Source organism: Schistocerca gregaria, chromosome X (genome assembly GCF_023897955.1).
Source record: "Schistocerca gregaria isolate iqSchGreg1 chromosome X, iqSchGreg1.2, whole genome shotgun sequence".
NCBI classification, from domain to species: Eukaryota; Metazoa; Arthropoda; class Insecta; order Orthoptera; family Acrididae; genus Schistocerca; species Schistocerca gregaria.
The window spans coordinates 389,314,741-389,336,810 of record NC_064931.1 but is presented as its reverse complement, the minus strand read 5'-3'; the positions used below and the strand labels follow the sequence as shown (position 1 = coordinate 389,336,810).

Genomic DNA, 22,070 nt, shown 5'->3' with positions numbered 1-22,070 from the left:
CATGTAACAGACCATATTAAGCGTATGATGAAAAATTCTGGTAAACATTTTATTGCTTGTTCCCTCTACAGGCCAATTTTGATAGTAGCCATTAGTATGAAGTGCAAAACACTGGTTTCAACGTCTCTTTGCCAGCACTACATGAGGAGGATGGAGTTCACTATCCTCACTATACTTCGCTGCTATGGCGGGCTTGGTACAAAAATGAGCTACAGTTTGATTGAAAATTATGTGTTTTATGGTTTGAGTGTGATTGGCTGCTGGGATGACAGGGGAGGGGGGATGCAGAATCACCAGGCAGCATGAAGTATGCTATTACTGGACATTATCATTGCTTGTTTGTTACTTACATGTTCCATAGATAATTTGAATGATTCTTTTATCAGAATGGTGTGGAATGAGTCAGCTTACAGGATATGTATGCAGGATTAGTGTTAACATTAATTAACACATTTTTAAGTGCTACTCGTGCAACTACACTTAAAAACAAGTTTATTTTTATTTTTAAATGAGCTATCAGTTTTTAAATAGAAATCTTACAGGGGATAGAATGAGATGGCCATGAGAAATGATTTTAGGTTGTATTTAAAACTTGCTACTTGTCAAATTTTATGTTATTCAGCAATAGATTTTAAATATTTTTGCTGCACACTGAATTCCTTTCTAAGCCACTGGCACCCTTAATAATGGGTAACAAAGGTCATTTTTCCCCTGTGTCGTAGGTATGGACATCACTGTTCTCCTCAAATTTAGTGCCTGCTTTTTAACAAATTATACTTTGTGAGTGAGAGTTGTCCCAGAAAATTATTCCATAAGACATTACTTAGTGTAAATATGCTAAATATGACATGAGGATGATTCATTTGCTTCCAAGACTAGCAATTATATGGAGAGCGAAAGTAGCTAAACTTAAGTGATGTACACCCAAAATTTTGGAGCATTCTACCCTATTTACTGATTCCTGTTCATGTGCTACATCAGTTGTTGTACTATTTTCACCAACTGCGACATAATCGCATATACAAACAGTGATCCGATACTGTAAAATGCTTTTTTATTTCAGTCTCTGATCACAATATGAATTTGCAAGCACACAAAAAAACTGCAATAGGAATGCATTTAGCAGAAACAGGCCACACTGTGGACAATATCGAGAATTGTATGCGTATTTTACACAGGGCAGAGAAGGGTCGCGCTCTCGACTTGTTGGAAATTTACAAAGCCAAAAGTCATGAGCCAACTAGTGTGCTCAATGGACAAAGCGATTTTGTACCCAACGCCTACTTTGCTTCATTTGAAAACATACTACAATAACCTAATAATGCCTCGCGGATTTATACCTAACTTTACTTGATGAGTTATGTTGAGAACAGAAGGCATTTGCCTTACTTCCAGACAGTAGTCGCTCTAATCCTGTAACTGATTATCTCCTACCTACTCATGGAATGTATAGCCAAACTACATAATTTTATTTATTGAATGCTTATACGTTGTTTAAACGTTTTCTGTGGGAGACATGTCACGATGTATGTAAAGCCTTCTATTGGTTAAATTCTCACGATCCGTGCGAGCCTGCGTAAGATCCTAGCGGCCAACTCAACAGAGGGCACTGTTCATTGATCTGTCTCTCTTTCAGCTGTCATATAGACATTTTATCTTTCATAAGCAATTTATAGGTTACCACAGGAAATTTATTACACTATATTAATTGTTGACCGTAAATTCACCATAAAAAAGGGTCAGATCTATACTCTTTCTATATTTCCTTTTAATAATTTTACATGGTAACTGCATTCATCTTTTAATGTATCACAATTGGTTTCTATGATACTCATCAATTTTAATAAGTCTGCTACATGCATTTTATTTAATGTGCTTTTATCAGATTCTGTTTTTACGCAAATGATGACTACATATAAGCAAGCCCACAGTAGCGTCATCTAGGTAGGGTATAGGCGAACAGGTTTCTGGATGCTACTGTACTTCAGTAGCTAGTTGGCAATAATCACTATGTGAACGATGTGGCCTATTCTACATCAAATTTTAGATACATGTGACGATGTTATGCTGATTATATGTTTTGACGATGCCATTATGGCCGTATCACTATAGGACATTATGTAAAAAAAGTATGTTATAGCATATTCTATTTGTACATTTCCCTGTTTGTATGACAGTATATTGTGATACATATTGCTGTTTTATGTTAAAAGACACACTGCTCACTAGATGTATATATTTATATATTTTAGATCTGAGGATTGTCAATACAGACTGAAACTGGTCATCGTCTCAAGAATTCATATTGTGATCAGAGACTGAAATAAAAAAAGCATGTTGTACTATTTGTTGTACAGAAGTGAATACAGCGTATGTTCTCAAAATTTAGGAAGAGACCATTTTCAGAGAACCATACAATAATTATTTGAAAAACACTGTTAACAATCTATTATCTTGCTTTCCTCCTAAAGGGATTTATAACAACACTATTATGCCCTGCAAAAAGTGCCAATTCTGCTTGTCGAATGTTAAGAAGAAGGACATTCACACATATAAGGAACATAGTCTGAAGTTTCCATTGTCTGAATTTTATTTTTTCTGTGAGTGTAACATGATCTCCATAATCACATGCCTTGTAAAAAAAAAGTGATGTTTTATTATTTAAGGCTTGTAGTGTGAGGGTATAAGCAGGATTGTCAGTCAAGCAATCCTTTTGGAATCCAAACTGTGGGACATTAAATAAACTGTTTATACTTAATTTTGAGACTACTCCTGTGCAAAATTTTTCAAATATTTTGGAAAATAATATCAGTAAAGCAATTGGATGATAATTACTTGAGTCTTTTTAGTCACATTTCTTATGAGAAGATTCAGCAATATCCAACACAACTGTGACAATACATTTGTAGCTGCAAATTTTCAAAGTGACTGTGAATCAAGTGGATAAACGATCATGACATTACAAAGAGTTACTTCAAATAAAAGGGTGAACATTTTTGCACTAGCACACGCGGATGGCTAAGATCCTCCTCCTGACAATTATATAGGCGCTTTGGGCTCAGTTCCCATGCTCCACCATACCTAAGCTTCAGAAAACTTTTACTGATGTCCACAGGTCCATCTTAACTGAACAAAAACATGTTTGGCCCACAAAAACAAACTTCTCACAGCTCAGGACTAGCCAAATACTACAATGGGTAAAACCAAAAATGGGCATATGCCCCAAGTTTTATTTTGAACATGCATTTCAAAGGTATAAACAAAAATACAGACAATTTTTAAATATCCCTTAATACTTATAGGCAACATGGTGTACTAATAATTTAGACCTACGGATGATTTCAGTTGGCAGCCACAGGACACACAAGGTAAAATAAAAAGTGCATATACACACTGAGGTGACAAAAGTCATGGGATAGTGATACGCACACATCCAGAAGGTGGTATTATCGTTTAAACAAGGCATAAAAGAACAGTGCATTGGTGAAGCTGTCATTTGCACTCAGGTGATTAATGTAAAATGGTGTTTGACGTACGCTAACAGCCAAGCAACACTGCATGAAATAACTCCAGAAATCAACATGGGAAATAATACATGGGACATATCCGTTAGCATACCATGACGAAATGGGGAATTAATGGGCTGCGGCAGCAGACGACCGATGTGAGTGCCTTTGCTGACAGCACAATATCACCTGCAGTGCCTCTCCTGAGTTCATGAACAATTTCAGTTGGTAAGAGCTTTGGTACAGGTCCCACACACCGGTGGACCCAAATTGGCAACAAGGTACTGTGCAAGCTGATGACGGCTCCATAATGGTGTGGGACGTGCTTACATGGAAGGGACTGGTTCCTCTGGTCCGACTGAACTGACCACTGACTGGAAATAGTTACGTTGGGCAACTTTGAGACCATTTGCAGCTGTTCATTGACTTCACTTTTACAGATGACAGTGCACCATTTTGCAACTGTTTGCAACTGATCTGAAGAACATTCTTGGCAATTTGAGAGAATGATTTAGCAACCCAGATCCCCCAAGAGCTCAGTTTGTGCACAAAATCCTGCACCAGCAACACTTTTGCATTTATGGACAGCTATAGAGGTAGCATGGCTCAATATTCTGCAGCGGACCTGCAATGACTTGAGTACATGCCACATTGAGTTGCTGCACTTCACTCCACAAAAGGAGGTCCAACATGATTATAGGAGGTATCCCACGACTCTTGTCACCGTCGTGTAACTTAAATAACAACAAAATCCGATGTAAGTCATTTCCTAACCTAAACATAATATGTATGTATTTATTTCAGAAAAATGAAAGACTAAGAAACCAGAGGATGCTACAACTGCGGTGAAACACGTTTGGGTGTTAGTGTTTTGTGTACATGCAAAAAGTTAATTATCATTCTTCTGCTTCTTTTAAGCTAGATTCATTTCCCCAGGCACACCTGTCACTGAAATTTTTCTCCTCCATGAATATGCTGGAGAACTAGGTTTAACGAAAGCCTTGACTTATCAATCACCACCAGCACTATTTACTATTTTGTCCAAAATTCTTGGTCTTGATTTTTCGTTACTTATCAATGCAAGAAAATCCTCAATACAAACTTCTGTCATTTCCCAGAGTACTGTCAGCTGTCACACAACAGATCTAGTGGACTGACTGTTTCATTACATACTTTGTTTCAAACATGCATTTATTTGCTACTATATTAATTTCTTGCATCCAACAATGCCAGAAAGTTATACGGTGATTGACAAATATTTGTAACTGCTCTAATTTTCCATTAAGATTACAGTATCTTCTTGAATTAATTTGTGCCGTCTGGCATCTGGAAGACTGCAGCAGTCACTGTCACTCAACTGGAATGTGTTACCTTAATTTCACTGGTATATGTAGAACATGCACTGCACTTGATTCAGCCTTCATATAAACATTCACCAATATTTCTTCATAACTCAATAATGTTTTCCCTATTAGAATGCGACATATAAAAAATTGATACTTGCCGGTTTCATTGGGTCAGTCCAACCACCAGATGTATTCGATTTTGTACAATCCCCAGGTGCATTGGGATCAATGACTGTGATAGCTATCACCTCAGGCCCCTTTTGCACCAAGAAAGTTTCAGGCCCCTCAGCAGGAGCAGCATTGTGATATCCAATCAGATTCTTGGCCAGCCTTGCATCAAGATTTACATCAGGATTTGTTTCATTCATCAACTTGTATACAGGGCCCACAAATTGCTGAAATTGTGAGATTTATTAAATTTACATGTTGTTAAGGTAAACAGCAACAAAATTAATGCAAGTTCCACACTGAGTTAACTTAAAGTTTATTTTCCAAAAAATATAATAAATTTAGCAAAATAAAATATTAAACTACTCTCCCTAACTTATGTTCAACTCTTGAGTGATTGATCTTTGGTTCACTTTGTCAACTGTAAGCCAATCACACTGATTTATATTCGTAGGTCCCAGCTGTCTCCATCCTTCAGACAATGACTATCAATAAGATCTCAATTGACAGGGTTCACCTTTCCAACACCATGCACTTAAAGAAGTAGTGACGATACAATCAGCAGACTTCCTAATCAACTAGATGTGGGTTTTAATTGATATAGCTTGAGAAATTATAGTGTCAAACTTAAGGAGCTAAAATCTGCATCATAAACACTGGTCTGGCCAACTCCCTGCCACTGAACTCCGAAATTAGCCAGAATTAAGGACTTGTGTTCAGGTGAATATAGGGTATAAATACAAAATCAAATAGAGGTAGTGTAGGAGTAGGTTTAATAATGAATAAAAAAGAGGAATGTAGATAAGCTACTATGAAAATCATAGTTAACACATTATTGCAGCCAAGTTGGACACGAATCCCACACCCATCACAGTAGTACAAGTTTATATGACAACTAGCTCTGCAGATAAGGAGGAGATAGAGGAAACGTATGAGGAGATAAAAGAAATTATTCAGATAGTTCAGAGAGACGAAAATTTAATAGTCATAGAGGACTGGAATTCGATAGTAGTAGGTGAATATGGATGGGGAGAAAGGAATGAAAGAGGAAGCTGCCTTGTATAATTTTGCACAGAGCATAATTTATCATAACTAACACTTGGTTTAGGAATCATGGAAGAAGGTTGTATATGTGGAAGAGACCTGGAGACAACGTAAGGTTTCAGACTGATTTTATTATGTTAAGATAGATATTTTGGAATCAGATTTTAAACTGTAAGACACTTTAAACTGTAGGACATTTCCAGGAGCAGATGTATACTCTGACCACTACTTATTGGTTATGAACTACAGATTGAAACTGCAAAAAGGTAGGAATTTAAGGAGATGGGTCTTTGATAAACTGGAAGAACCAGAGGTTCTAGAAAATTTCAGAGGGAGCATTAGGGAATGACTGACAAGAACAGGGGAAAGGAATATACTAGAACAAGGATGGGTGGCTTTGAGAGATAAATGGTGGAGGCAGCAGAGGACCCAGAAGATAAAAGGCAAGGACTAGTAGAAATTCTTCGGTAACACAAGAGATACTGAATTTAATTGATGAAAGGAGTACATACATAAATGCAGTAAATGAAACAGGTGAAAAGGAATACAAACATCTCGAAAATGAGATCCACAAATAGTGCAAAATGACTAGGAAGGGATGGCTAGAGGACAAATTTAAGGATGTAGAAGCACATATAACTAGGGGTAAGACAGATGCTGCCTCTAGGAGAATTAAAAAGACCTTTGGAGCAAAGACAACCACCTCTATGAATATCAAGAGCTCAGATGGAAAACAAGTCCTAAACATACAAGGGAAAGCAGAAAGATGAAAGGAGTATAGTGTGTGTCTATACAAGATGTCCTTCAGGGTAATATTTTGGAAATGGAAGAGGACATAGATGAAGATGAGAAGGGAGATACAATACCGCATGAAGGATTTGACAAAGCACTGAGAGACTTAAGTCAAAACAAGGCCCTTGGAGCAGACAACATTCCATTAGAATTACTGATAGCCTGAGGAGAGTTAGCCATGACAAAACTCTTCGATCTTGTGAGCAAGTTGTGTGAAACAGGCAAAATACTCTCAGACTTCAAGAGGAATATAATAATTCCAATTCCATGGAAAGCAGGTGCTGACAGGTGTAGAAATTACAAAATTGTTAAGACTTTCGTGGCCACTTGTTGACAAACTGCTTATTTGCTTCTGTCTCGGGTTCTTCGGCCGACGTTCGTGTGATGATTTTGCTGACGTTTCGCCAGCACGAGTGGCTGGCATTGTCAAAGCTTCACCCTCCATTGCCGGAGGTGAACTGGAGCCGGGCTCGCGGCCGCAGACTATATGTACCTTGCGCGCCAACGTCCGAGGGCTTCTCCGCGGTCATTTCCGGTGCGTTTCTCCTCTTGCTACCTGCTACGGTCGTTCTCTGCAGTACGGGAAGCCAGGAGCCGTTTACCTTAAGGCTTTCTTCTTTCTTGTTGAAGCTGTTCCCGTGTTTGTGTATTTCTACAGCTTCTCTGTACAAGCGGGTGTGATAGTGCTTCTCTACAGCCAGAACTTCCGTGTCGGTGAATTTTATTACATGTACCTGGTCGGTCTCACTCAGTGCGTGTTCTGCCACGGCCGATTTTTCCACCTGTCCCAACCTGCAATGTCGCTTATGCTCTTTGATCCTGGTGTTGATTGATCTTCCAGTCATTCCGACATAAACTTTCCCGCATGTGCATGGTAAGCGGTATATTCCTGACATTGCAAGTGGGTCCCTTTTATCCTTTGCCGATCTAAGACATTCTTTGATCTTCCTTGTCGGTTTGAAAATTGTCTTTACGCCGTGCTTGTGTAATATACGGCCGATTCTGTCCGTCACTCTGGGAATGTATGGCAGAAAGGCCGTACCCGACATTTCTTTTTCTGGTTTCTTACTTCGCCGGTGGTTTGGCTCTGTTACACTTCTAATATCATTTGTGGAGTACCCATTGCTCCTCAGAACACTTTCCAGGTGTGCTGGTCACAAGGGATGGCCAAAACCTGGGACATAGCGTGTACCGAAAACCGACGCACACGGACCGATATCTGCACAAACTGCCGAGCCAGAAAAGAGGCATGATTCAGACGCTCGTAACGCGAGCAGCACGAATATGTGAGCCGCAGCACCTTAAACGCGAAATGCAACACCTGGAAAGTGTTCTGAGGAGCAATGGGTACTCCACAAATGATATTAGAAGTGTAACAGAGCCAAACCACCGGCGAAGTAAGAAACCAGAAAAAGAAATGTCGGGTACGGCCTTTCTGCCATACATTCCCAGAGTGACGGACAGAATCGGCCGTATATTACACAAGCACGGCGTAAAGACAATTTTCAAACCGACAAGGAAGATCAAAGAATGTCTTAGATCGGCAAAGGATAAAAGGGACCCACTTGCAATGTCAGGAATATACCGCTTACCATGCACATGCGGGAAAGTTTATGTCGGAATGACTGGAAGATCAATCAACACCAGGATCAAAGAACATAAGCGACATTGCAGGTTGGGACAGGTGGAAAAATCGGCCGTGGCAGAACACGCACTGAGTGAGACCGACCAGGTACATGTAATAAAATTCACCGACACGGAAGTTCTGGCTGTAGAGAAGCACTATCACACCCGCTTGTACAGAGAAGCTGTAGAAATACACAAACACGGGAACAGCTTCAACAAGAAAGAAGAAAGCCTTAAGGTAAACGGCTCCTGGCTTCCCGTACTGCAGAGAACGACCGTAGCAGGTAGCAAGAGGAGAAACGCACCGGAAATGACCGCGGAGAAGCCCTCGGACGTTGGCGCGCAAGGTACATATAGTCTGCGGCCGCGAGCCCGGCTCCAGTTCACCTCCGGCAATGGAGGGTGAAGCTTTGACAATGCCAGCCACTCGTGCTGGCGAAACGTCAGCAAAATCATCACACGAACGTCGGCCGAAGAACCCGAGACAGAAGCAAATAAGCGGTGTAGAAATTACCAAACTATCAGTTTAATAAGTCACGGCTGCAAAACACTAACACGAATCCTTTACAGAAGAATGGAGAAACTTGTAGACGCTGACTTCGGGGAAGATCAGTTCGGATTCCGGAGACACGTAGGAGCATACGTGGCAATATGACCCTACAACTTATCATAGAAGATAAGTTACAGAAAAACAAATCTACGTTTATAGCATTTGTAGACTTAGAGTAGACTTTTGATTATGTTGACTGGAATATTCTCTTTCAAATTCTAAAGGTGGGACGAGTAAAATACAGGGAGTTAAAGGCTATTTACAATTTGTACAGAAACCAGATGGCAGTTACAAGAGTTGAGGGCATGAAAGGGGTGTGGTTTGGAAGGAGGCGAGACAGGGTTGTAGCCTATCCTCAATATTATTCAATCTGTACACTGAGCAAGCAGTAAGGGAAACAGAAGAAAAATTTGGAGTAGGAATTAAAGTCTGGGGAGGAGAAATAAAAATTTTGAGGTTTGCCGATGACATTGCAATTCTGTCAGAGACGGCAAAGGACTTAGAAGAGAAGCTGAACGGAATGGACAGTGTCGTCAAAGGACGATATAAGATGAACATCAACAAAAGCAAAATAAGGAAAATGGAATGTAGTATAATTAAATCAGGTGAGGCTGAGGGATTTAGATTAGGAAATGACACACTTAAAGTTGTATACGAGTTTTGCTATTGGGGAAGCAAAATAACTGATGATAGTCAAAGTAAGAAAGATATAAAATGAAGACTGGCAATGGCAAGAAAAGCATTTCAGATTAAGAGAAATTTGCTAATATCGAGTATAGATTTAAGTGTTAGGGAGTCCTTTCTGAAAGTATTTGCATGGAGTGTTGCCATGTATGGAACTGAAACAAGGACGATAAACAGTCTAGACAAGAAAACAATAGAAGCATGTAAAATGTGGTGCTACAGAAGAATGCTATAGATTAGATGGGTAGATCATGTAACTAATAAGGAGGTACTGAATAGAATTAGGGAGAAGAGAAATTTGTGGCACGACCTGACCAGAAGAAGGGATCGGTTGGTAGGACACATTCTGAGGCATCAAGGGATCACCAATTTAGCAACTGCAGTGGGGAGTGTGGAGGGTAAAAACCCTAAACTGAGACCAAGTGATGAATACACTAAGCAGATTCAGAAGGATGTATGTTGCAGTAGCTACTTGGAAATGAAGAGACTTGCACAAGATAGAGTAGGATGGAGAACTGCACCAAACCAGCCTTTGGACTGAAGACCACAACAACACACACATTACAATTTTGAAGTGGATGCAGGAAGGATGGGCAATGTTCAGAATCAGCCCTTCCACAGAACTAAATTACATACGAAGGGTCCAGGAAAAGAAAGAGCAAAGTCCATTTTTAAGTTTTCACTGGTATATATGAAAGTATACAACAGACCTGATATTCCCTACCTATAGTGAGGGGGTGGGGGAAGGGGGGGGGAGAGGGGGGGAGAGGGGGGAGAGAGAGAGAGAGAGAGAGAGAGAGAGAGAGAGAGAGAGAGAGAGAGAGAGAGAGAGAGAGAGAGAGAGAGAGAGAGAGAAGGGTATTATACAGTACATGAGCTTCAAAAAGAAGCTGAACAGGGAGACAAAGAGGTCATGCCATATCAAACGGGGGAGAACGGTTTAGTACATAAAGTGCAGGTCTTTAAAGTAAATAATGATACAGGTTGCAGCCAGGACAAACAGTTGTCAAATATTTTTGTAATTACATTCATTCTTGGCACATTAAGCTAGGTGCACAGGTCAGTATATAGTGCACTAACATAGCTGCAGTTTTGTGAAAATACTGATATGGAAGGTGCCTGTACTGGAAGTACGGAAGGTCACCAAGTAAGAGGGAAAGAAGTATGGTCTCTTATCTGAGGTAAACGAAAAGATTAATGTCTCATGAAATGGGAGAAAATTGGCAACGTGCTTGAAGATTTAAAAATGCAACTTACAAGTACACAGTTTGAGGGCACTCGCATCTACAACTACTTGAAGTGTGTAAAGGGAATTTCTAAACACCCTGTACAGACACACACCTAAAAGGAATTTTGGTATTTCCTTTTAGTATCACCACACAAGTGTAGTACCTATAACACATATACAGCCACAGTAAAATGGCTGAAAATGCAAAAACAAAAGTGCAGTGAGCTATCAGAAATAAGAGGTATTGAGACTGAGAAGGAGAATTTAGAAACTTTAAATGATTTTTTCACAACTTGCAAGCTAACATGTTTTATGAAATGCGGGAGAAAACAAAGCTGAAAAAGCACAGAAAATAAGGCCATATATATGCATTTCGGCCATAATCTGCCTCTGCCTACAACTAGGTCTGCTTACACTACATGGCAACTACCTATGTATGCTTTCAACATCCACTGGTTATCAAATGCAGAGTGTACTTTTCCTTTATCCTGAATGTGTTGATAAAAAAGGTAGTTATGAATCATACATCTTGTTGCAATTGACATGGCTGTGAAAAATCTCAATATATGTAAGAACTACATATTTATTCAATTTTTGCAGAATTTGGTTAGAATAGAGACAAAATTTGACACACTAAAAGTAACATCCCAATAAGAGGACATTCCTATTTGGAATAGGATAAAAACATGGGACTTACAAAACAAGAAAGCTTACGAAGAAGTTCTCAAAGATTGGATAGATATGTTCGCAACAGCTTTGTCAAAGCTTTCTCCATTTAATGTTATTGAAGTTACATCTGAAACTTTTTTTTTTCTTAATGGCAGCATTCAAGCTCTTCTACAAGTAGAGGTGTATCTTCATAGACAGAACTTACCCAAGGCTTGTCAGATTCAGGAAAACTTATTATGGATCACGGGTGACTGCTGCTTTGAAATCAGCTTATCCAGCTGAAGAATCCAATGCATTACAGTTTCGATTTGCCCGAGTTTTCTTATACCAGTAAGATTGTGATATGATCTCCAAACCTTACCTAACTTTTACTATGGTATAGTACCACATTCTAAAATGTTTTAGTTCACATTTTAAGACTTGCTATCTATCGCTTCTTAGACATACCAGTAACCAAAGGTTTTGAAGGGGGAGGGGAATAATGTCAGTTAGAAGCACAAGAATATTCTGACAGTCTTCCAAGTGTTTTAAAGCTCTCACAATAGACAATCTTGTACTACTTTTTAAATATAGTTTGTTTCAAGTGATAAAGGAAAAAACAATGCTTATGCTACCTTCAATTCAAGGACTCAGCCCCATCTCTCATTGAATAAGGTACTCTTACTCCACTTCTACACAAGTAGTAATGAAAGTTTGAATAAATATGCAATAATATTGTTACAATTACTAACAAAGAGAGGGGCTGGCCAGTACTTACTTCAGCTCAGTACAGCCGATAGAAACACAAAAAACAACCGAAAATTTAAGCTCCTAGCTTTCGGAATAAATGTTCCTTCATCAGGGAGGAGAGAGGGGAAAGAAAGGGAAGAAAGGAAAGTGGATTTAGTTACTCACAACCCAGGTTATGAAGCAACAGGGAAAGGAAAACAGGGAAGGTAGCAAGGATGGAGGCATGGTTGTCAGAGAATCTTTGGCTTCCCTCTGACAACCATGCCTCCATCCTTGCTACCTTCCCTGTTTTCCTTTCCCTGTTGCTTCATAACCTGGGTTGTGAGTAACTAAATCCACTTTCCTTTCTTCCCTTTCTTTCCTCCCTGATGAAGGAACATTTATTCCGAAAGCTAGGAGCTTAAATTTTCGGTTGTTTTTTGTGTTTCTATCGGCTGTACTGAGCTGAGGTAAGTACTGGCCAGCCCCTCTATCTCTTTGTTAGTAATTGTTTCACATCTTTATATGAGATTTTCCATTAATTAGTACAATAATATTGTTATATATTTATAGAATATTACTTAAGATTTCCAATTTTGCAAAATAAATGTCAATCTTATAGAACTGTAAGGTGTAGAAAAGATTTAAACAGAAATATTAAAGATCTGTAATTGTTTTTAAACCTGGACTTAGCTCATTCTTATCCTGGACCCTTCATATGTAAGTTACAGGATATTACTTCTGGTACTTAGGAAACGCTAAAATCACATTTTGTTTCCAGAAGATACACAGTCGGTGTAAAAATGCAGATTACAGAAACGAAATCCAACAATACAAGACTTATGAGCACTTTAAGATCCAAGCAACATTGATCAAAAGTCAGGATTGAACGTTTTCCTAGCTTGCATCACATTTTGTATTTAATTAGGTGCTTGTACTTTCTTACTCAAAATCCGAAGTTCTGGTCTTCGCATGTACTACAGAGGTGAGCAGATGGTGGTAAAAAGACATTAGATCTCAACTCCTTAGAGAGAGAGAGAGAGAGAGAGAGAGAGAGAGAGAGAGAGAGAGAGAGAGAGAGAGAGAGAGAGAGAGAGACAAATGGATAAAACAAAGTAATGTGGACAGGAGAGATGGTAGGCTATGACCTAATTGAAGGATTCATCCTAGAATTTTCCTGAAGGAAAAACTCAGAAAACCTACATCAGGATGGTCAAATGAGAATCCATCCTCCTGAATTTGAGGCAGTCTCAGCAAACCCACCACCTCATTTGGTTGTAACTAAACTACAATTCTCTTTCATATATACACACTTGGAACCTATGCATTGCTCACACTTGACTGAATTAAAACATGCCAATGCTTCTCTCTATGATTTACATAGAGGGCATTCCACAACTTCAAATGCATATGATACACCAAAACAGTGCAAATTTATTGAATGCTGACCAAAAGCAAATGTAAAAAGAATTTCTGTGCAATTCAGGGCCGTTTTAAAAAGAATAAACTAGTTGCGTGTTGATTTGTTACTATGGCTGAAGCTACTTCATCTGCAGCTATGGTTATGACCAGTGTTCTTTATAATTAAAAAGCAGGCTACTTTTTTTATTGATTATGCTGCAGCAGATGAGAAACTGACTTGTGACCACTGCCAAATTCTTCTGGACCTGGTGGATGGAAAAAAAATAAGTACTGAAGATGAAAAATCATCCTTCACACTTGAAAATATCAGAAATTTGAAAAGAACTATGGAAGATTGCAGTTTCATATCAACAGCGCAATTGGAGGCACAGCACTTGGTCTGAATGGACATGAATGGGGACCAAAACCAGCATTTTCCTTTCACAATATACATCCCGGTATTTAACTTTATGATCACTTTACGTCTCAGAATGTATATCAATCAATCAATTTCCTCTTTTAGTGAAGTAATGCCACAAATTTCTTTTCTCCCCAATTCAAGTTAGTACTTCCTAATAAGTTATGTGAGCAAATCATCTAATCTTCAGCATTCTTCTATACCATCACATTTCAAAGGTTTCTATTTTCTTTTTGTTCGGGCTGCTTATGTCTATGTTTCACCCCTGTACAAGCCTACTCTCTAAACATCTTTGGGAAATACTTCCCAAGCACTAAAATTTACAGTTGATGTTGACAAATTTCCATTCTTCAGGTATGCTTTTCTTTCCAGTGGCAGTCTACATTTTATATCTTCTCTAATACAGCCATCGTCAGTGCTTCCATTACACATTTTGCTTTTCTGGGCGTTTGTCGCCTATCCTCCTCCTAAGACACTGTCAATTTCTTTCAACTGTTCTTCCAAGTCCTTTGCTGTCTCTGACACAATTACAAGTTCAACGGCTAATTTCGAAGCTTTTTATTTCGTCTCCCTGGTCTTCAGTTCATTCTCCACATTTTTCTTTGGTTTCTTTTACTGTGTGCTTTATGTACAGATTGAACAACATCAGAGAGAAGCTACAATCCTGTTTCTCCCTTCTCAAACACTGCTTTCCTAGTCATGCCCCTCAACTCTTCTAACTTCTGTATGGTTTCTGTACAAGCTATATATAACCTGTTGCTCCCTGTATATTATACCTGTTGCTTCCAGTATTTTATCACTGCAGCCTTAAGAATTTCGAAGAGAGTATTTCAGTCAATAATGTCCAAAGCCATGTCCAAGGCTTCAAATACCATAAACACTCACTTGCCTTTCTTTGATCTGTCTTCTAAGTTAAGTCTAAGGGTCAGTACTGCCTACATATCTCCAGAATCCAAACTGGAATAAGGTGATTGATGGCACACGATGTCTCATCACTTCTCTGAATTTAAATTCACATTTGTCATAATGGGGATAAAGATTCATTTTACAGGCAGGCAGAAGGGAAGATGATAAGAGGCACAGCAGTGTGGTATTGGTCCTAATGTTACCTCCAAGTGCGCAGGGCTTTGTGCAGTGACAAGTGCAATAAGACTAAATTAACAGTGTATTCTATTAATCCAACACATCTTCTGTCATTACAAAGTGGTGTTAGACAAATAAATTACTGACACTGACGTGTGTATCAAATAATTTGTGTTACATTTTAACATCTTACAGTAGGCAAGATACTGTAAGACGAAATTTTAAAATGGTCATGACAAATACCTGAATACTTCAAAAACTGCCACGTGAAATCTGCTATCAAATCCCATAGGTATGACCATGATCACCTATTCAACACACATCTAGAGAGACTTCCCCTGATAATAAAGGCAGTAGAGTCAACCTGTTTATAGCATTAATTTTCTTTTACCGTAATTTACACAATGAACATGTAACTCCAACTGGATCCCTATTAAATTTCTCTGAATCTACTAGTGGTCGGAGCAAAAAAAGAAAACATGGAGAAAAAGCCTACATGCCTAAAAGAAGTGCATGAAATATAATTTACTACAGAGGCACCTAATAACAAGGGTGTAACCTTGAAATACGTATGGGACTTTTATCAGTAGGGAGACTTGTTCCTCCCATTTCTTTGGCCATTTAAGGGCATTAAAAATGTCTGCTGTTGTCATTAGGCTATTGTTTCTTTCCCTACATTTTTCAGTGTTTTACTTTGCAGCTGTGATTGTAACTGTTGTTGCTATCTAGTAAGAAGGAAACTAAGATTTTTCACTGAACTGACTTATTTTGGTTGTTGAGTAGTTTTCGGGTTTCAGGCATATTGTCCTTAACTCTGACGTATTTACAGATGACGAATTTTTGTACGCATATACAACAGACCACTTAGAATCTGTGAAAGTCAGTGATTCTCCAAAAGAGTGTTTCAGTACCAACACTCTCATCTTACAGAATTAGACCTAGCCTTACTGCACACAAGTCCTTTAAAAACATAAGCCCACACCTCAAGGCAGCAGCTCGCACTACAACTAGACGAGGAAGGAAACAAGTGTCCACAGCAATCCTAACAAATAGTCCAGTACAAAAACTCGAGGAAGCACTCAGAGCAAGAAATGCAAAAAGACAAACTTGTGGGAAGATGTACGAGACTGAATTTATAAAACAAGAAACAAAAGAATATGCCTAAACTTCTGAAAGTGAAGAACTGTTTTCATGTGTATGGTAAGGACTTTGGGAGTTTGAGTAGTAGGGCTTCTGCTGAAATTTTTGAATGATGAACCAGGCACTGGAAAGTGGATAATTGCTACCTTTTTTTTTTTTTAAAAAAAAAAGAAAAAAAACAACACTGTGTGCAAGAGATTATCAATTTTCCTAATGAAGAGAATTTCACCACAAAATGTGTGAGACAGATAGAGGACTAATGGTTCAAGTGGTCAGAATGTGAAGATATGTGTGACACTGAAAGAAACCAAATTCTGTGAGTGATTCTTATCTACAGTATTTTCTTCAAAGAATGACAGAGCTGCTTAATATTCAATAAATAGTATGTTCATCTATAATTTTGTCATTTTAAATATTTCAAACACAGGCAACCATTATTGATCACTGTATGAAGTATACTTTTTCTTTGTATGAATGTACTTTATCTTATACATGATCTCAGATCACTAAACTCCACGAGTTTTTGGATATCTCTTAAGAGGTTTTGTACGCTGCACAATGCACTTTATCAATGCCTCTAAAGACCATGAATAAATTTGTTTCTTAAGGTTCTTACGTTTATTACTTTTGTTAGTGAGCCTCAGTTCCATCTTTTACATCTTACTGACAAAATAAAATTGCTTTGAATACTGAATTACTTCTTTTATTTATTACAATAAAGTGGCAAATCATGTCTCAATAAAGAGATGCCATGTCCCAATATTGCGGGACTTTATCCATTCTGCAAAACTTCAGTTTTTAATTTTTTATGATACTAAATTGCAAAGGACTGAATGAAAACTAAGGGCAGAAATAATTAAAAATTAATATTTATTACAAATTTAACTTCTTTTTTAAGTTTATACCTGCCATTTAAAAAATTAAAATGTAAAAAATGGATAAGTCTCACCTCTCTCCCCAAATGGCAATAAAAAATAAATTAAACAACTGCTAAGTTAATGTTGATGGCTACAGTTCACCAAAAGTGAACATGTCTGCCCCAAGATATTCAATGAACACTACACTAACAATTCAGTTATATGCATTCCCAAACATTGCTCTAAATAAAAGTATACAGCTAATGGTACAACACACTTTAAATGGCTAGCAGTGACTAGAGACCAATTTATGTAAAAGTAAATTACATGTGCCAGAGATTTTACACATTAAAAATACCAATAAGCAATTCATTGTTGGCATGGTAATTCTGTACGCCTATATACATATAGCACAACATCCAAACAAAAGATGGAGACCGCATATAGCTTCTATGAAAAGAATAACTGCAGTGATAAAAAGCATCTGTAAGAGCTAATGAAACAAACAGTTTTACAAAATTATGAAAGCAATAACTCTGTGCTTAATATACTTCATGATGAAACAATTATGCTACAGGGTTTGAACAACTTCTACAACAAAAAATTCAGTTTTACATACACGATGATGTGTCGCTCTAGCTTTCAGCTTTCGAAGTGTCCAGTCTGATGCCCGACATTTTTCCTTGAAGTTATACATAACATCCAAGAGCGAGGCACATTCCTTACAAATTTCAGATGGCAATCCATCACCTTCCACAGCCTACAAGTTGTAATGTTATTTAGTCAACAAATGTTTACAACTAATTAATACATTAAATAATTATCAAGGGAAAAACTAATTATTACAAATGACAAGTTACTCAGCTATATGCACACCTACAGGGCTTAAACATTGGTTCTTGCAACAGTATAGCATCACTAAAACAACTACTTTTGACAATATGGATATCATTCTGCCAGCAAAGACCTAATATTATACTTTGCAGACAACCCTTATATTAAACAAGACAGGCATGCTAGCCGAGGACATTCAGCTCTCTCTTGTAACCCTTATGAAAACATTTACGAAAAACATTATTGACTGAAAAATATAAACAAACGAACTGTCTAATACTGACCTCTATGGCAACACATGCTGATATTTTATTTGCAACGGTACGGTCAAATTCGTCAGTGGTTTCGAAGATGGAAATCAAATCTTCTGCTCTGCTCATGCACAGCCGACAGATTTTCTCCATTATGTTCAGTTATGGTACACCCAGTGGTAGAAAATTTCACTTTTTCTATGGCTTTAGGTCTCTCAGCAATAAAAACATTAGGTGAAAGCTAACACTTTATCACCGACAGCACACTCACGTTTACTAAATAATTTAGAGTATACTAATAATATAACTATTTGCTTCATAACTAAACAAACAGTGGATCTAAAAGACAAACGGGTTGAGGCCAAATAAAATGAAACATAAGGCCTTAGTAATCGACGGCGTACCGCTCACTTCCCTCTTAAATGAGGGCAATTTTTGGTGATTACAGCACTAATCATTCACGATTATTTACATTTTAGCGAGAAACACTTCGTATTCTCTGCAACAAACACATCCTATCCGAACCACCCGCTGAAACACCAACACTTTAGGTCCCCTCTACATAGCATTGCGGCACCGCCGAGAAACACGACTCGTCTCAAACAAGTGAATCAAAAAGCTTCAGCACCAGTAGAGCCAACATCATGGAGTCTATTTACCTTTATCAAGATATATCCCTCTATTTCGGCGTATCGATATTCTCCTGCGCCAATGCGACGAGCTGATTAGAACTTCAATAAAGTTCTCTAGCATAACATAATAAAGTAATAACGGAATTAGTTGGCACACCGTGAAAAAAGAAAGGTGTGTATTGTTGTGGAAAGCAACTATAATTAGTACCAAAATTTCACAAAAAAGAGACAATTTCTAAATGCATAGGTCAAACAGCATGCAGCAAATGCAATAAAAATCATCAGAAATACAACGGGGGGTAAGACAAGCCGCTTGTTTTGCTCCTGAGGTTATCCACCTGTCACAGAACAGCTGTCGCCTGGACCGCATTTACCCGCAGGCGGTGTTAGGCTGCAGCCTAGAAGCCCGCACAACAGAAATTTAAAACAAAAAAGTCATCGTTTTAATTCTGTGATACGGACCTTCATGAATCATAAAAGACATCGGCGTAATTATTTGGTATGGGATTATTCGGCTGAACTTTTGGAGGGGCAAGCAGCAGTCACCACTCAAAGCACCACGTCAGATTCCCAGTGGCACTCTATATAAACGCGTGGCACTGCTAATGGGATATCGCTAAAACTTTTAAAAGAATGGTTAACGACATTCTGGCAGTTTAAAGTCAAAGGTAACATCATTTGTATGAAATGTAGATGCAAACCAAGCAATAAAATTGTCATTTTAACACACATTTTTTGGGAAAGTAATGTATTTTACTTAAATATGACTACATTTCGCATCCTTGTGACGTTCGTTTTGTTATTTTGCATTTACCCAATAAAGATTTTTGCTTATACTTACAACACATTATTTTTAAAACTGGTATACTGCGCAGAATTTGCTCTCTCTTTGCCGGCCGCGGTGGTCTAGCGGTTCTAGGCGCTCAGTCCGGAACCGCGCGACTGCTACGGTTGCAGGTTCGAATCCTGTGTGATGTCCTTAGGTTAGTTAGGTTTAAGTAGTTCTAAGTTCTAGGGGACTGATGACCACAGATGTTAAGTCCCATAGTGCTCAGAGCCATTTGAACCATTTTTTTTTTGCTCTCTCTTTTTTTGCTGCAGTTGTTTACAGCGGTGCTGATGTTAGTTTTTTCATTTTTGATCTAATTAATTCAATAAATTGTATAGTGTTTTACACACTTAACTAACAAATTTTGAATGATGCGGTATAGGTTTTAACCTATAATTGCTATAAAATGCTATTTTTGCGGGGTAGTTATCACAAAATTTCTCGCATCAGGGGCTATAGATCCCAAAAATGGCACTGTTTGTTGTTATAAGTCGTATGATTGTTACAAAATCGCCATTGTCGCGACAGCGAGAGTGTGTAAAGTGCGAATTACGAAGTAAACGTGTAATAGAAGGGACAGTACGCGAACAAACTGTGAGGGAAGAAGGAGAGAATTTTGAAGCATATGCAACAAAGGCAATTTTTAAACCTACATTTCGTTACTCAGTTTCCCGACAACTGAATTGTTGCAGAGGCTCGAACTCTTATCATTTGCCTTTCACGGGCCAGTCTTATTCAACAAGGCCAACCGCAAGCGTCATATTCATTGTTCAAACAACTGCCGAAATATCGGCGGTTGTCGAAGACATCACCTGGCTGTATTCCTGTAAGTTGTTTGAAGATTGTATACACTATAACAAGCGCGACTTCCACTCAACACGTAATGCCACACCGCATCTACTTGCTATTGATACCCCAGATTTGTCGGCCAACGGTCTTGCCGCACTGTTAACAGCGGTACCCGTCAGATCACCGAAGTTAAGCACTTGGCTAGCACTCGGATGAGTGACAGTTCGGGTCTACCAAGCGCTGTTGGCAAGCGGGGAGCACTCAGTCCTTGTGAGGCTGATTGAGAAGGAACTTGACTGAGAAGTAGCGGCTCCGATGACGAAAACTGACAACGGCCAGCTTCAAATGGCTCTGAGCACTATGGGACTTAACATCTGAGGTCATCAGTCCCCTAGCACTTAGAACTACTTAAACCTAACTAACCTAAGGACATCACACATATCCATGCCCGAAACGGGATTCGAACCTGCGACCGTAGCAGTCGCGTGGTTCCGGACTGAAGCGCCTAGAACCGCTTGGCCACAATGGCCAGCACAACGGCCAGGAGAGCGGTTTTCTGACCACATGCCGCTCCATATCCGCTGAGAATGTCACCGTTGGGCCTTCACAGGCTCTTCCAGACGGAGTTCGGCGAAACGCTTTCCTAACTTGCATCACATTTTGAATTTAATGAGGTGCTTGTACTTTCTTACTCAAAATCCGAAGTTCTGGTCTTCGCGTGTACTACAGAGGTGAGCAGATAGTGGTAAAAGACATTAGATCTCAACTCTTTCGAGAGAGAGAGGGAGGCGAAATTAAAATCACAGTGAAAATTCGGCGATGCTTTGAGCAGATGTGTTGCTAAATGTCTTTAGTACGCCGTGTATCGCGTCACGTCGTACTTCTCAACTCTGAGCTTACAATGAGCCCTTAAATATGCCTAGAAAATAGTGTCTCCCGCCAAGTGCGAAGTCCTACTGAGGGATTTGATTTCATGCAGTCCACATAACGTAACTGTCGTGGGTTTTCTTCTTCATGACAGTTCTAGGCCCCACACTGCAGGGACCACAAAGACTTCTGCACCGTTTTCGATGGAAAGTGTTCATGCACCCACTATACGACCCGGACTTGGCTCCCCCTGATTTTCATCCTTTCGCTCACATGAACCACTGGCTATGAGGACAGCATTTCGGCGCAGATAACGACCTGCAGAACAGCATAGGAAATTGGGCGGTAATCACTAATGGTTCAAATGGCTCTGAGCACTATGCGACTTAACTTCTGAGGTCATCAGTCGCCTAGAACTTAGAACTAATTAAACCTAACTAACCTAAGGACATGACACACATCCATGCCCGAGGCAGGATTCGAACCTGCGACCGTAGCGGTCGCTCGGCTCCAGACTACGGCGCCTAGAACCGCACGGCCCTCTCCTGCCGGCGCCTTCACTAACGAGGGCATCGGAAAGTTGGTACCACGCTTCGACAAATGTCTAAGTCGGAGCAGTGACTACTTAGAAAAGTAGCTGGAAGGTGT

At 39.1% G+C, this 22,070-nt stretch overlaps 1 protein-coding gene across 4 annotated transcripts in view; it reads right to left on the bottom strand.

Moving 5' to 3' along the window:
• LOC126298775 (zinc finger protein 875-like) overlaps window positions 1–18,913 on the bottom strand; it is a 71,317-nt gene extending 52,404 nt beyond the window's left edge. For 3 of the 4 annotated variants that reach the window (XM_049990229.1, XM_049990230.1, XM_049990231.1), the window contains exons 1-3: window positions 18,339–18,892; window positions 17,840–17,980; window positions 5,011–5,247 (exon numbers count right to left, since the gene is read on the bottom strand). In XM_049990229.1, the coding sequence (XP_049846186.1) occupies window positions 5,011–5,247; window positions 17,840–17,980; window positions 18,339–18,458 (498 nt within the window). In that variant the 5' untranslated portion in view covers window positions 18,459–18,892. Of the gene's footprint in view, window positions 1–5,010; window positions 5,248–17,839; window positions 17,981–18,338 lie in introns of all 4 variants that reach the window. The other variant, XM_049990228.1, reaches the window with a different exon arrangement.
• Window positions 18,914–22,070: the final 3,157 nt, after the last annotated feature.